The following is a 16,322-nucleotide window of genomic DNA, read 5'->3' on the forward strand; positions in this document are numbered from 1 at the left end:
GCTCATCTACTCTCAACAACAGACAATCCTTACATCACACACCTCATGCTCACAATCTATACACAAATCTTCTACATTAAAGTCCATCACACAATCAAAACCATCAGCAATCAAGTCACATTTGAAGATGTAAATTATTATAGACAGAAGCTATCGAATGCATGTAATAAAATTTAACCATATGAATGAAAGGAGAGGAGGGGGGAGAGAGGAGGGATATCTGTGCTAAAGGCAATCATGAAATAAGTAGAGAGAGGAGTGCCATCCCTATAGTCTACTACTTGCTTAATGAAGTGATTAGTTTTTGATGAATTGTAAAATATTGTCATATTGTAACATGATAATATAGTGAAAGATAATAATATGGATTTTATTATATAAGAATAAAGTTAAAAGATAAGATAAAAAAATATAAATAAAAGATAGGAAGGTATTAAAATTTTTAGTAGTAATGTTGTCTTTTTAAAAAAGTAGCTTCTACTTACTTTGCAGGGCCATAAATAAGGAAAAATAATATAGATTAGAAAAATAAAAGTTATAGGCATATGTAGAAAGAAGTTAAGAGTTGGTTTTAGTAGAATTTACCTCAAATGGGACAAAAATTGATACCCAGAGAATAAAGGTTATTAACTAGGATCAAAATCAGACCCTAAGGCATAAAACGAAGCCTTGACAACGATTTTGAGGCTCTTTGATTGATCAAAGAGTGGAATTAGAGAGCAGACTTAATAGGATTTATGTAGGCATTGATTTTGAGGGTTTTGAGTAGATAATCACTTTATAAGAGCTTTGTAAAGTTGATGTTGTTTTTAGTGACTCTGGTTTTAAGAAAATAAAATAAGGTTGGTGTTTTTAGGCACTTTTAGGAGTTTGGTAATAGATCTATGGGTGAATTTTTTTGGATTTGTGGGTGTAGTTGTGCTTGATGTATGTTGTGAATTTGGATTTGATCAAATAGTTAGATTGAAAAGCATAAATTTTTTTGTAGATTATTATCTTGGAATTCAAGGTTTTGAAGATTAGTAAGTTTTTCTTAGATATTTGTCAATCCACCATTTAGATTGAGACAAACCATTTTTCATAAAGTTAGTCAGTTTGATTTTCAACAAGTTTGTAAAGTTTGAAAGCAAAGTAATGGTTCAATTAAGAGTAATTGGCTCTAGGAGATTCACATCAAGGTCAGAGAAGGAGGCCAGCCAACATCCAAGCACATTTTTGAGGTTATCATCTATTTGATAATTTTGATCTTTTTTAATATTTTTTGTACTTATTATTAACTTAATTAGTAAAAAATGTGTAAAATTTGAGTTAAAATCAAAAATTCAAACATTATCTATTGAATTTCAAAATCTATTGTAAGGTTGTTAGAAATTTGTTTGATATTTAAAAAATAAAAATAAAAATTGATTTGGATTTGGTTACAATTAGATTTTGATTTGGTTTAGAATTAGTTTGGATTTTTTAGGATTGTTTTAGGTTTCTTTAAGATTCTTTGTATATTTTTAAATTTATTTCAAAAATAAAATAAATAAAATAAAATAATAATAATAATTGGACTTAATTGATGCTTGATTATGTTTGCTAAGCTTCTATAGTAATTTATATACAATTTTATTAGAGCGGTTAGGACTTCTTATTGCAAATTCTTTTTATCTACCATAGCCAACTGCCCAAATTATTCTCAAGTAAGATTTCACATAATACAACATAAGTGGTGAATCTGACATGAAAACTTGAGGTAGTAGGTGTTGGAATTTGTTTATTCTTATTTTTATTTTATAGAGGACGAGAGTAAGAAATTTGAAAGAGCTTCTAGTGGAGTTTCTTCTAAAGGATAAGATATGTACATGGATCCATCTATTACTAGTATGTTTCAAGCCTTTTCATTATCTATGAAGAAAGTGCAAAGCAATGATTGCAAAGAAGCTTTGGCAACCAAAGCATTACAAGCACTGGTGAATAAAATTGATTAATTTGATGGAAGGGATATTTCAAAGTATTTAAGATGTTATGTACGGGAAATGGAAGTAAATCGGGTTTCTAAGAAAATGATGATTAAACTATTTGGGCTTGCCACAATACTAAAAATAAGAAAATATGTTTCATCAATTATGAAGCATTATGGAAATTCATAGAAGACTTTTTTATATGCATTAAAAGACAAATATTTCTTGGAAGACAATGATCGTGTTATTAAGAAATTATTTCTAAAATAGATTGAGTAGCCTAGTAAGAATTTACAAGCAACTAAGCTATTAAGAGAATTTAAAAGAGAATATTTTCAATTATCAAAGATGGAAAAATTGACATTGGAGCCAAATAAGGTTGAATTATTTTTTCAAGCTGCTGATGGAGAATTACAAAAAAAAATGGAGTTGCTTCTTGAAAACAAAGAAGAAGATGAAGGATTACAACAAAGTGAAAAAATGTTGAAGATTGTGATTGTCGTTTTACTTATTCCGGAAGAAACCTCTCAGAATAAACCCGTATAGGGGAATTCGAACACAGGGAAAGACCATGTATATGAGCTCCAATTGTTATGGTCATGCAATTAACTGCTACTGCTGAATGCTTACCATACCAAAGAACACTTAACTTTTCTTCCTATTATCCACTCTCTCATATCAATACAATAACATCTACAACAACGATTTCAGTACCCTATGTAATTCACGAAAACACAAGCATATCCCAAACCCTGGAACGAATAACTTCCAATCCACAAAATCTGATTAAGATAATTCTTTCGATTACAATTCATCTCCACTGAACTTACAACCTTGCGATAAACAGTGACTGGAAACTTCCATACATCTTCAATTTTTCACAACAATTGATAAACAGTGATCCATAAAAAACTTTGTAAATCAAACATTAATTCATTAAATCAATTCTCTTCACTAGAATCAACACTAATACAAAAGAAACAAGAAAACTAAAAAGAAGAGATAGTACCAAGCTTATCCCAGGCTCAGTACTATCATAGTCTGGCCCTCGGCTCATGACTATCACAGTTTGGCTCTCAGCTTACGACTCTCATAGTCTGGTATTTTCTTCCCCTCTTCCATCTTCCTTATACTACCCTGAGATACCAACTCCTATACTACATATGATAACTATTTTTCCTAACTATTCATCCATTCTACCTGTTGAATCACTTTTTTAGCAGTTATCCATCCCTGTTTATACTATATACTAGGTATCTACATTCTGAAAATAACTACTTATTCTATATAGCCCCATTCCTAACTTTGCAGCATCCCTACAAACACTCAATTGATACCTATCTAAAAATTATCTAACAAATTTCCACAAAAATTGTGATCCCTCTGGCCTATCTAATTAATCAATTGTTATAGTATCTGTTATTGGTTCCACTGATTCCGGTTCCAACTGTAAATCTTCTTCTTCTTCCTCCAATCCTTCCATTAGCTCCTGCCTCAACTGAGCTGAAAGATCTTCATTATACTCACCCAGTACATGGACTTGAGCCTCCAATTTCAGGATCTGGACATCCCGAAGTTCCAATTGTTGTTGTTGCTGACTCATCCATTCTAAAATATCTTCAATCGACACTTGTGACTGGCTCCTCACTGTTAACTCTTATTTAGAACTACTACTCTCGAAAACACAAGAAATACAAGAAAATGGCACTCCAGCCAACCCAAAACAACACCACAGAATGACTTTAACTGGTGCCCCACTCCTATTCTTTTACTACTTGGTGATAATGACAATATGTTACCCATACTGTCTGTGAAAGGTAATGAGAAGTAATCTTTCTTGGTGGCCGCATTTAACTTTCAAAAATCTTGACATAGCCTGATTTTTCCATTCTTCTTCGACACCATCACGATAGGCGACACCCATGCACTATGCGGAACATGATAAATAAAATCCATGTCAAGAAGTTTATCCAATTCCTCTTTCACTAAAAGGGAATATTTTGAATTAAGCCGATGTTTTCTTTGACGAACTGGCATAATACCCTCCTCCAAAATAATCTGGTGCTCACATACGTCAACTGGAATCCCTTTCAAATCTGCATACGACCACGCAAAGGCAGATTTGTGATGGACGAAAAACTGTTTTCAACCATCTAATTCTGTATCAATAATACCAGCATATATTTTAATTAGATGTGGCGTTTCGTTAGTGCCCAGGTTAATGGATTGACACACAGAGTCTTCAACAACCTGTGATTTAATTATCTTCTCTTGATCTGAATATCTTGTATTATTCAACATATGAGAACCACCCAAATGTGGTTCCAATGTGCTGACTCTATTGACTGCGGAATTTTTCATCCATTCGGCAATAGCATGATCCGAGTTAGTCGCATCCTCTTGATGCAGTAAATATTTGCCAAGATCTCCACATTGGTAGACTCCTGCCTTTGCTGTTGAAGTATTTTATCCTACCCCAAATTGCGGTGAATCTATAGCATCGTCATCTGCCTCAATCGATTGACTCTTGTTGTCCGATGTAAATTCTGATTCTGGAAATTGAGATTCTCCATGATATTGTACCGGGTACATCTGTAAAACAATGTGGTCACGGCCTTTTCCAATTGTCAATGTGTCTCGGCCCTAATCGTTCTTAGCTTTGGCTTGATAAAGCCAAAGTTTGCCAAATAAAATGGGATATGATAACATAGAACTCTGTAATCAAAATACAATATAATCGATTTTGTATGTCAATCTTGCGATTACAGTGGCAATATTGCGTAAGATTCCCATTGGTTTTATCCGACTGTGATCTGCCATTCGCAAGACCAATGTCATAGGTAGCAATTGCTTTAGATCCAAGTCCTCCATTGTATCCGCGTTCATTAAATTTACACTGGAGCCACTATCAACTTGTACCCATGGAATTAAAACGCCATCGATTGATACATCGATTGTTGGTGCTCCTGGATTTGGGTTTAAGGTAACTTCATGAATTTCTTTAGTACGAGATCTTCGTCGTATTAATGTTGAATTCAATGTAGATCAACATTCCGGTGCTACAGCCAAAAGTTGCTTCATTGTAATTGAAGGCTGAATAACATCCAAATCCTTCAGAATGTTGTAGGGTTCCATATAGAGAGTAATTCCCAATACTCTTTTGCGTTTCATTGGTTTCGATTTTACTCCGTTCCACAGCAATTTCTTCCTGGCAATTGGGATTGCTGTTGGTAACTTCGTCAACTTTTCTATGACTAAAGGTTCCTTTAATGCGTAAGATCTTTTATTGGGCTATACAGGTATTGATACTAGATCAGTTGGGATCGATCTTGATGGTCCTGACATATTGGCACGTGGGACCGAATTGGGTTCCTCAGTCTGTTGAGGTCTCAATATTGGGATACGTCCCAATACTGATATTGGTTTGTTTAGCCCCATGGACGGCGCTACTTGCTCTTGTGCGATTGGTTCATCTAGGTGCTAAATTGGATTCTTGTCTTTTTGTTGGCCTCTGGTAAGCACTGCGTTCACTACCTCGACACGATGTACTGGTGAGTCTCGTTGAACAGGGCCTTTGTCCTCTGCCGGTTGGCTTGTTTGTATTTCTTGGTCCCGGTTATTATAATTAAAGGGTGCATTACACTGCTGATAAGTGTGACCAGACTGCTTATAATTTCCACATATTGGAGCATAGTCATCACTAATCCTTGGATTAGGACATTCACTCATATAATGTCTGATTTGTCTGCAACGATAGCAACGAAGTGGTCTCCTACCAACTCCTTCAGGGATAATGGGTGTCTCTACTGGTATATAACGGCTAGGTCTGTTCCATGTCGGATGAGTAAAGGATCCTTGTTGACCCATTGTTACTGTAGAGTCTGGCATTGGCTTTATCATGGGTGGATATTGATAGTATCCTAGTTGGTTCATTGCCAATCCGTGAGTATTGGATACACCTTCTAGGTGAAATTCAGAGTTGAAAAAATTAGAATAATTTCTATTTTGTTTATTCGCTCAATTTCCATTCCAACCAAACCTATTATTTATTTGTACTTGATTGACATCCCATGAAGTTGGTTGAGTCATTATCTGGTTACTGAGTTGTTGTTACTTCCGTAAATTCCAACAGTTGGTGGTAATATGTTTGCCCCTGCAAAAGGTATATTATACAGTCATTTGAGATAGTGAAGGACATTTTGTTACTAAATGACCTTGTCCCTTACAATTGCTGCACCAGACATTGGGACGCATATTGGTTGGTTTATGCCTTTTTTCTTTATCTTTGGCCAGATTCACAGCCAATTCATCCATTTTTTTCATCAATGTTAACAGCAATTACTCATTGGGATCTCTTGATACCAATGCATTTGGCAATTCCTTTGTAGGTATTGATTTTTGATATGTGGAATAAGGCGCATACATGTGTGATGATGATGGTGGTATAGCTTGCAATGGAACGGCATCCACTATTCCCTGTGGAATTGTACCATAATCATTCTTTTCCAGATAACTTTCCGATGCATCATTCCAAGAGATGTATTGAGGTTATTGGGCCTTCTTTACAAACATCTTCAATTTTGGTAGGTGTAGTCCATTAACCAATATGGACAACACAAATGATTCCGACATTTGATTATTTGGCCATTTTCGAAGTATATCTGCTACATGACCATAATATGACTGTACCGCTTTCCCTGGTATCATTTTACTGTTCATTAATTTTTCTCTAAGACGTTCTTCAAAACCAATTGGTCGAAAATGGACTAAAAATATATTTTTCAATGCCTCCCAATTGATAAATTGTCCCACAGGTTGGCGGTTATACCACTCAAACGCTATGTCTTTGAATGTTGCTAGCAGCCATCTTAGCCAAATGTCTTCTATTCTTCGATTATTGGCTACACACGCCATCAAGAATTGAGACAAATATTGATCTGGATCCGCACTTGGCAAATCCCGAAAAGTAAGTAAAGGTGTGATGCTAGTTGTTCGATCGCCCACTGCACCCATTTGAACTGCAATTGGAACTCCTGGTCCTCCAAACATCATTAAAGGTGCCGGTGTTTCACTCAATTCCTTATTAAAATAAAAACTATCTCTCGCAAAAGTCTTTTTCGGACTTCCAAGCCTTCCTGATTGACTATTATTATCTCCAAATAATTTTACTGGTTGAATATGAGGTGAAAACGAAAGGTTTTGATATACTCTGAATTCGTCTTTATTGGCAAGTGATTTATGCCGATCTTCAGAACCAGTCTTGTTAGGATCAGACGTATTTTTCATTGAGAAAACACCCAGTGGGGTACCTAATTCCTCTGTGCCTTCCTCATTTTTCATTAATAGCTTCGAGAGGTATGCTGGACTATTAGCAGCGCTCCCCGCAAATACTCTTGATAATTTTTTTAACGATATGTACTTCTGAAATATTAGATGTCAATCGTCTTCTGGATACGATCAAATATGCCAACAGGCATGCAACCACGGCTTAATCGAACTTTATCCATGCTTCTTTTTCAATTTGTGATCTCGCTCATTACATAACAAATTTCTTGCTTGCGATCACTCTGTTCTTTCTTTTGATTGCTTTATTCTCTTTGCTGTTAAATTTTCATTCTTAATAACCATACTCTTTCATTATTTCTACTGAGTTTACTTCCTAATTTTCTTTACTGCTTCGACAGTTAATTCCGAACACTCAATAATATTGTCAATGCCCAACAGCGGTGCCAAAATGTGGTTGCTTATTTTACTTATTCTGGAAGAAACCTCTTAAAATAAACCCGTATAGGAAAATTCGAACACAGGGAAAGACCATGTATATGAGCTCCAATTGTTAGGATCATGCAATTAACCGCTGCTACTGAATGCTTACCATACCAAAGAACACTTAACTTTTCCTCCTATTATCCACTCTCTCATATCAATACAATAACATCCACGACAACGATTTCAGTACCCTATGTAATTCACGAACACACAAGCATATCCCAAACCTTGGAATAAACAACTTTCAATCCACAGAATCTGATCAAGACAATTCCTTTGATTACAATTCTTCTCCACTGAACTTACAACCTTGCGATAAACAGTGACTGGAAACTTCCATACGTCTTCAATCTTTCACAACAATTGATAAACAGTGATCCATAAAAAACTTCGTAAATTAAACATTAATTCATTAAATCAATTCTCTTCACTAGAATCAATACTAACACAAAAGAGACAAGAAAACTAAGAAGAAGAGATAGCACTAAGCTTATTCCCAGCTCAGTACTTTCGCAGTCTGGCCCTCGCCTCATGACTATTACAGTCTAGCTCTCGGCTTACGACTCTCATAGTCTAGCATTTTCTTCCCCTCTCCCATCCTTCTTATACTATCCCGAGATATCAACTCCTATACTATAGATGATAACTACTTTTTTTGACTATTCATCCATTCTACCTATTGAACCACCTTTTCAGCACTTATCTATCCCTGTTTATACTATACACTAGGTATCTACATTCTGAAAATAACTACTTATTCTACAAAGATGCAGTACAATTGCTTGCAAAACAAGAAAGGAAGAAGGATAAGGTTAATATTCCAAGAGTATTATAAGCACCTAAAATTCAAGTACATACAACATGATCAAATATGGCTACTATTCAACCTCCAACATCTTTATTAAAGATGGAAGGTACGGAAATTAAAGAAATTATACCCAGAATGTGGAATCTTCAAATCAAATTGGCAAAACTTGAAGAAAAGACTTCTACAAATAATTTGAAGAGTGTTTCTAAATAAGGGTATATACAAAGGTATATTTGGTGTGATGATGTTTTTCATACTAGGAAGAATTGCAATGAATTTAATGATATGGTGCAACAAGGATTTATTTGCTGGAAAGATAGAAAGATAATATTAAAGGATATAAAAGATCTCCTTCATTGGAAGAAAAAACAAAGAAAATAAAATATAAAGGTAAATCAATAGCTTATAAACTACTCTCTAATATTGAAGGAGCAACAGATTTAAATGGAGTATTGAAAGAACATGTATTAAATGCCAAGGTGGAATTCACATTGAAAGAGATTTTGGAAATTGCAAAGAAGGGGTTTCATGATATTATCATTGAGAGTATTTAAAAGAAGAGACAATTAATGGGCCAAGTTGGAATGAGTCATGCTATTGATGCAAGATTATGCAAAAATGAAGAAGAAAGTGATAAAGGTTACAAGCAATCAATAAATAAAAAGAATGGTTATAATCAACGAGTTTGTTTTGAGGAGTATTGTGATAAAGAAATGGAAGCTTTAAGCCATTATACTTGAAAGGATTGGACAAGGGTAATTATAGAAATGTCGATGAAGGTACGTGATCAAAAGAACTTATTGTTGCTTTAGACTATGGTTCCAAAATAAATCTTACGTCTAGAGATCTTTATAAGAAGTAGAGGTGGCCAATTAATATGGAACATGGATGGACAATATGAGCAGCTAATAATATACAAGGTAAATTATATGGAGCTTATCCGGATGTTAAAATATGGATTGGGAATGTTGCAACAGAATAGCATTTCTTTGTTTAAGATATAACATCATATCTATTGATTTTAGGACAACCTTATATTACAGCAACATGGATGGAAACAAAAGTTCTTGATGATGGTAGCATGCAATGAAGGAAAGCCACCACTTATTTCTTTGATCAATATCTCCTTGAGCAATCTTAATATATAGATTATATACATATACACATTTGAATATTTGACTAGTGTACTAAACATATACGTAGAAATATCTTACAGAAGGATTCCCCACTATGACAATTATGTGTTCAGATGGGGCTTGAGATAACTATGTCACTTCTTCTGTTAAAACCACTTCACCTTTGTAACTCATGGCCACATCCACTTCTCCACATGTAATGAAGCACTTTGCCATAGTGTTCCATTTCACAGCCTCTATCAACATACTTGGCGGTTCATAGCAATCACTTAGAAAATAGTTCTCTAGATGAAACTAAACAGCACAACTCACACAAGAATGAAGATAACGAAAGATATAGAAAAACGAGGATATAGAAAAATTTGAAACTTTTCAACGTTGTATAGATTGAAGACAACATGAGTTTGATCCTCTATACACCTCTGCGTGGTCGCAACTGGCTCCGAAGGCTGCATTGTGCAAAGAATGGTGGGAATTCTAGACGGTCTGCACTACATTGCGAGCAAGCCATCAATAAAGAGATTGGCAAAGAATTAGTTCCAATTATTATTATTATTATTATTATTATCAGATTCTGGAAACCAATTATTGCGTTGCCTTAGCCAGCTCTTGGGCTACAGTTGGTGCCGACTGTTTGCTAACTATTCCCTTAATTAATTAACAATGTATCATGCTCTTGAAATGGTTGGTAAGGTGGAGGAGTGAAGTGTTCAATTATCAGGGATGAAACAAGAAACGGCATAGCCTCAATCAAGGGCTTTGCCAAATATGGGAATTCCGTCCGGGTGAACGCGGTCTGCAGAATCTGAGTGTGAGCCACGTGGAAGATTTCAGTTGGATCCCACCCACATAAGTATCCAGTTGGCATATTGGAAGATACCCTTCCGATACCCGAATCTTGGCACGGGTTTGGCGGACAGACCGAGGGACAAGCTCCGCCCATCGCAGGAATTCTCTCTTTCCTTGAAGACCAGCATATTCTACTGGTTTTGGTGTTGTTGCTGCTGCTGCAGCAGCTCGATCATCGTCGGTGGGTTTGGCCATTACACCACCACCGTGTTTTAGGCATTGGCCAGGTTTGGCTTTTGCTATACTGGGTTCTGCATTATGGGCTGTTTGGTTGTGCTAGTTGTGAGGATTCCCACAATTGCGTTGGGGTCGGTTTCCACTGTTTGGTGAGTGAGTAAGTGATTGGGATTGTGGGTGTCTTTGGACCCAAGTGTAGTTCTTTGTTGAGTTTCCTTTATCTTTGTTTACGTGGGGATCGTAAGGTTAGTGGTTTTTGTTCTCTGGGTTTTGGGTTAAGTTTGTGTCGCTGTTTTGAGGAGTTGGGTGTTTGCTTGTGTGCGCATTTGAGGTTTGGTGGATTGAAGGTTTTTTTTTTTAGAGAGGTGGTGTGGGTATGCTGGAAATGTAGTTTTTTTAATGATTTTTTAAGGATGCCCCTTAGTGTGATTTTTTATTTTGTTCGTGAGCACGATCAAAGATTAATATGATTGATTTGCTTTAGCATGTCTTTTTAGCCAACGAGTTGAATTATGGAATGTGGTGTGGACAACCTTGAATATGATGCTTGATATAACCAGATATTGTGATTAGGATTCTTTGATTTGCAGTACCTGATTCGACCTGTTGGATTTACGAACATCATGTTGATATGTGGATTGGATTGGATTGGACAGGTCGGTTCTGCTTCCTGAGAAGATGGATTATGAGATTCTGTACTTGTCTGAAGCGTTGCTGATATGTGCAGATTGGACTTGTACTTTGAATTGCAATGTAAATTCGCTGGTCCCACCACAAGTACTCGTCGGCGTTGATGTAAATCCCCTGCAGACACAATGGAGGGAGGATGGCTACATTTCCCGTCGTTGGTACTTGATTTTACCTCCAACCTAGGGTTTTCTCACTCCTCTTCTTGTAAAGTACCCAACGGAAATGGTCAATGTAGTCACTTCAGTAATCCATCCTCTAAATCAGTTTCAGCTTCGAGCTCGTGCCCTACCCTCTCAGAAAATAGTCACTTATCAGACGTGTCGCCTTTATCAATTTTGTCGTCAAATAGTATAAGCCCCGTTCCTGAAAAGCTAGTTCTTGGAAATGGAGTGGCTGCTGTGCTTCACGCCGCAGGAGCTTTCTTGCGGTTGTTGAGGAGTAGAGACGGTGACAAAGGGTCCAGACGACGGTTCATTAAATCAGAGAAGTTGAAAACATTAAACGACTTGAAGGCAGTCAATTATACATTGATTCGTGATATAAGTCCTGGGATCCAGATCATCTCGTTATGTACCAGGGGGGTTCTATCGTCTTCCTTTTTTTCTCAAATTTCTTCCGTTCTGGAAGGCGGGTGGAGCAAGCTGATATGTTATGATGCAGCACCTATTGTGCTTGCAGCAGCTCTTCCTCCATCGTAAGTTCTCATTGGGTTTTGAGGATTCCCTACCATGAATATGATAGTACTGTTATTGTTTTGGGGATAGAAGGCACCCTGCTCTTAGTAGCTCTTTTTCTTTTTCTGAGCACGTGTTTAGCTTCATGCCAGGTCTCTTGCTTTATTTCAATACGGCCAAGATGCCTTTGGGGTCGATAATTGTGATGGAGCATTATTTGGCTTGCCTAGTTGCAACTCTCAAGCTGTAGTTGTAGAGCCCAAAACAGGCTTGGAATTTCCAATGCAACTTTGTCACAACAACATTGATGGCCAAGATAGTGATGCAAGTCTTTCGTGCCAGGTACACTTCATCTTCTTGGCAAGGACGTATTGTCCTCTCCTTTTGGATTGTTATTGTGTGTTCTGAATATGGTAAGTTTCGTTCAATGTTGGCTAGGATATGACCTGCCAGGCAGTTCATAACACTGCTTAAATATGCCTTCGCGAATTCCAAGCCCGTGTAGTTGCTCATGTTTGTGCAGATCATCCTTCTTAACATTGTAGCTTCTGTATCTGCAGATATTAGCTGGGGTCGGTGCCCGGAGCAAAGAAATCATGCGGTTGAAATCTATTAAGATTTATGCATTCGGTCTTTGTAAGAAATTCCTATGTCGCTTTCATCCACTAGTTGTGTATGCTGTTAATTGTGTCACGTGTTCAAGCTTATTAAGACTTTCAAAACTTTAGCATGACATTCATTTTTCTCATTTTAATTAATTATTTTTAAACTTTGAACTTTCTTTATGTGAATCTGTGAGTTTGAGATATGCATATACACAGACATATAGACAGACAGACATACAGATATGAAGTTCTATGCGTAGAGTTGCCATCGATAACATTTCAACCATGACTCTTTCTGCAGTTTTGAGAGGTGAACTGGTAAGGCCAGAGCTTTTGATCTCGCTCTTAGAAGAGTTCATGGATTTACTTAGCGTTCTGTTTGAACACACGACAGATGTTCATCCTGATCACCTGCGTGGTCAACTTGGTGATAAGTATGAAGGCTTAAGTGCTGAAGAACTCGAGAACGGACTCGACTTTTTGGAGGATCTTCTTAGGTAGTTGTTCAAATTTTAAGTTTCACCTTTAAACTTATCTGCACTTACTGAACAAACTTTCGGAACAGTATTTCCTATGTTGATTTTAGTCAGTAAAGCATGGTCTCTATGTACTGATAACAGATCAAGTATAACTGACAAGTCTTGCGGGAGCTGAAATTTGCTTCCCCTTTTTACTTGTACTTGCTTTACAGGGTTCATGAGGTGGAGATGACTCTGCGTTTAGTTGTACATTACCAAGGCCTAAAGATGAGAATGGTCCGCAAGTGAGTTCAGTTTAACTTCATGATGTTTATTTTTGTTGCACTGGCTTAGGATGCAGTTCTAGTGTGTCAATCTGGCAGTTTAAATGACTATGCAAAGAAGGATTTTCAGTACCTTTTTCATAGGCTTGCTATACACTTAACTCCTTGGAAGTCTCTGGATCTACCTGAATTGATTCCTTCATCTTGGATACTAAGAACGACCCTGAAATTTGCAGTGCTTTTCATGAGTCCCTCAGGAACAGGCTGAGCAAGGTTCCTTTCTTAACCTCCTCTAAATACTAAAACCCTCGTCACGAACTTTTTTAGGGCTCTTGACTTAGAAGCTAAGCGACTGAGTGCACTAGCTTCAAAGAATTTTGCTGTTACCAACTGATTGACGTCAGTATATGTGAGGCGTACAGATAGGTGGAAATGGCGACGAGGGATTGCAGACATTTTGCTCATACTTGTCAGATGACATTCGTCTCCACAAGGTGTGTTCTTAGATGTTCCTGGCCATTCCTCTGTTTGCGACTGTCCCATCTATTTCGTTTATCCAGATAACAAGGTGGATGATTCTGTTGGTTTGAAGGAAATCTAAGTCGCTAGATTCTTCAACTAATATGACTATAATGAACTGCAGGGTAGCACCATTGACGTTCGTTGGCAAGTAGGTGGACGACTTCGGATTGAAAGTAAGTCACTAGCGTTCGTCGTAATTCGGTGTGCGCCTAGAGTTGATCCAAACCCGAGTTGTTTGTTTTGAGAGTCGCTCAAATAGGCTGAGTCTTCATAGATCATTAACAGAATTTTGATTCTTCTCCCTCACATTATGGAAACAGAACGCAGAGGGGTTGGCGTAATGGTTATTAAGTCTCTTCGTGCAGTGTAATTTTGAGGATCCCTGATGTGGTAACTCGTGTTTTTGAATGCAGTTGAGGGTCGCCGAGTCGGTGTTATTCATAGCCCTCCATTTTGCCGTAAGTTTGACCTTGAAAAATATTCTTATGTTCATCTGGACGAAAAACTGAAATTAAGATACATATTTGTGTACATAATTAGCACACTTAGGCCTTCTTGTGTTTTGCTGTAGTGGATGTTGATCCGAAGACCTTCAAGGGGTTCAATTCAAGGATTACAATTAGTTCATGACGTGGTTAAACTTTTACGCTGATATTAAATGTGCCATATTGATATACAGAGGCATTCTTTGATCTCTACATTGGGGATTCGCCTGTCTCCGTAGCTGCAAAGCAGGAGATTGGATCAAATTTTGCACGCATAGTAAAGGAAAGAAGCAGGTAGAGTTGATGCCATGCTTCGGCCAGATTCTCTTCGGGTCGACATTCAAATTCTACCCAATTCCTCTTTGATGTACATGTTCGTATCTTCCACAATACTATTTTGCGGATATGAAAACTCTGTTGATCTAATTTGTACAATTGATTGAGCTCAAGATTTGTGGGCTCCTCTTCAATTCTTTTCAATGTAGATGCAACATGTGAGATCTATCGATTGTAGTCCTTTTTCTGGGCGAAGTACTTGTTTTTTATCTTAAAGTTTTATAATTTTCAACTCTTTTTTTTTTTGGCATGAAAGAAAATTGTGGTTTAATTTCCTGTAATTGAGTCACCTTTTTCTCGATTCTCCTTCATAGCTTACAAATCGAGTAGGTTGATATTTGAAGGTTAAGCAAGGGGGTTGAAGGGATAAAACGCTGATAGTTTCTACTTTTTGCTAACAATCAATTGAATTCTTCGACCGTTGGAGTGTGTTCAGGGTCTGCACCTAATACTCTTAAATTTGTCATTGTTTTTAATGACATTATCGTCATTATCAGGAAATTGTCGAGGAAATACAATGCAGTTCTGTCACGTAACAAAAGCTTTTATATTGAAATTGATGTACATCAGTAAGAAGGTAACTCAAGGTTACCAACTTGAATTTGTTGTTTGCTTCCTGTGGACGAAATCCCATAGTTTATGTGCTTTTGTGCATGTATGTATACACATATTCATGTTTATAACTCAAATATGATTTGCCATTTGGTAGTGAAATAAATAAATATATTCTGGTTTTAAACAGACATCAAATTGGGATAAAAATGATGTCTTTAAATTTTAATTATAAATAATAAAGTAAAATACAAATAAATTTTAAATGTAATAATCATTAATCTTTTATACAAAATAGCTTTGGAGGGAAAAATATATGGGATAAACAAGAAGGGATAAAAATCCCCTTTGATTCGTTGCATGCCTCATTATTTTTATCAAAAGTGAAACAAAAGTTTACAGATTTACAAGGCCTTAATAACACATATTATTCACTTCTACAAAAAAAGATCTTTGTACTTGTGATCATTTGACATTGTTGTTACAAAAAAAGATCTTTGTACTTGAGATCATTTGACATTGTTGAGGAGTTTGTGCTCACTTCCAAAATTGAACAATTTGAATGTATCCTATTTAAATAAGATATGGTCTCTATTGGGTTTTTTTTGTTTGCTATCAATTTCAGGTTGTGGACATCGATTGTTGCAAGATAACATCCTACTTTCTAATTCTTCCTGAGGTCAAGAATTGTTACGTTTGTATGTGACATAATTGGTTGAAATCATTATGAATATTGTTCCAAAGATTGTTTCTAGTTGTTTTTCAAGCTCAACAATATAGAAGATTTCATATTGTGACCTAAAATTAAAACCTCTGTACTGGTTAGGTCTTATAAAATTTTTTCTTATTTGTATTGCTCAAATTTTTGCTACTAATATGTTCTATTATGGCTACATGCAAATGGTTAGTATATTTGTTAATCTTGAAGGTGATTGTATTGCATGTGCATCAAATTTCATTTGATATGTAAGTGAAGGGCTTTTGTTATTCATCCATTGTTAGTGACATAGTCCTTAGAACCTTCTAGAGAC

The 16,322-nt window shown here is 36.4% G+C and overlaps 1 protein-coding gene across 6 annotated transcripts; it reads left to right on the forward strand.

Moving 5' to 3' along the window:
* Positions 1-10,606: 10,606 nt before the first annotated feature.
* On the forward strand, positions 10,607-14,905 carry LOC112273931 (uncharacterized). Of its 6 annotated transcripts, none has more exons than XM_090245800.1 (11): positions 10,607-10,689; positions 11,413-12,069; positions 12,202-12,391; positions 12,610-12,685; positions 13,049-13,151; positions 13,346-13,417; positions 13,633-13,669; positions 13,819-13,890; positions 14,040-14,091; positions 14,332-14,376; positions 14,598-14,905. In XM_090245800.1, the coding sequence occupies exons 2-11, from the start codon at positions 11,501-11,503 to the stop codon at positions 14,699-14,701; spliced, it is 1,320 nt and encodes a 439-aa protein (XP_090101926.1). In that variant the 5' UTR covers positions 10,607-10,689; positions 11,413-11,500; the 3' UTR covers positions 14,702-14,905. The 6 variants fall into 6 exon arrangements, with proteins under 6 accessions (XP_090101926.1, XP_090101924.1, XP_024358764.1 ...); XM_090245798.1 differs by having other exon boundaries at positions 10,615-10,689; positions 11,342-12,069; XM_024502996.3 differs by having other exon boundaries at positions 10,624-10,735; positions 11,342-12,069.
* Positions 14,906-16,322: the final 1,417 nt, after the last annotated feature.

Source organism: Physcomitrium patens, chromosome 21, assembly GCF_059467195.1.
Source record: "Physcomitrium patens ecotype Gransden chromosome 21, ASM5946719v1, whole genome shotgun sequence".
NCBI lineage: Eukaryota > Viridiplantae > Streptophyta > Bryopsida > Funariales > Funariaceae > Physcomitrium > Physcomitrium patens.

Excerpts from the sequence above, each read along its gene's own strand:
- LOC112273931 (XM_090245800.1), top strand. The coding sequence starts at position 11,501 with ATGGAGGGAGGATGGCTACATTTCCCGTCGTTGGTACTTGATTTTACC. Across the intron at positions 13,670-13,818 it reads TCAGGAACAGGCTGAGCAAG|ATAGGTGGAAATGGCGACGA; the intron begins GTTCCTTTCTTA and ends TGAGGCGTACAG. Across the intron at positions 14,092-14,331 it reads TGGACGACTTCGGATTGAAA|TTGAGGGTCGCCGAGTCGGT; the intron begins GTAAGTCACTAG and ends TTTTGAATGCAG.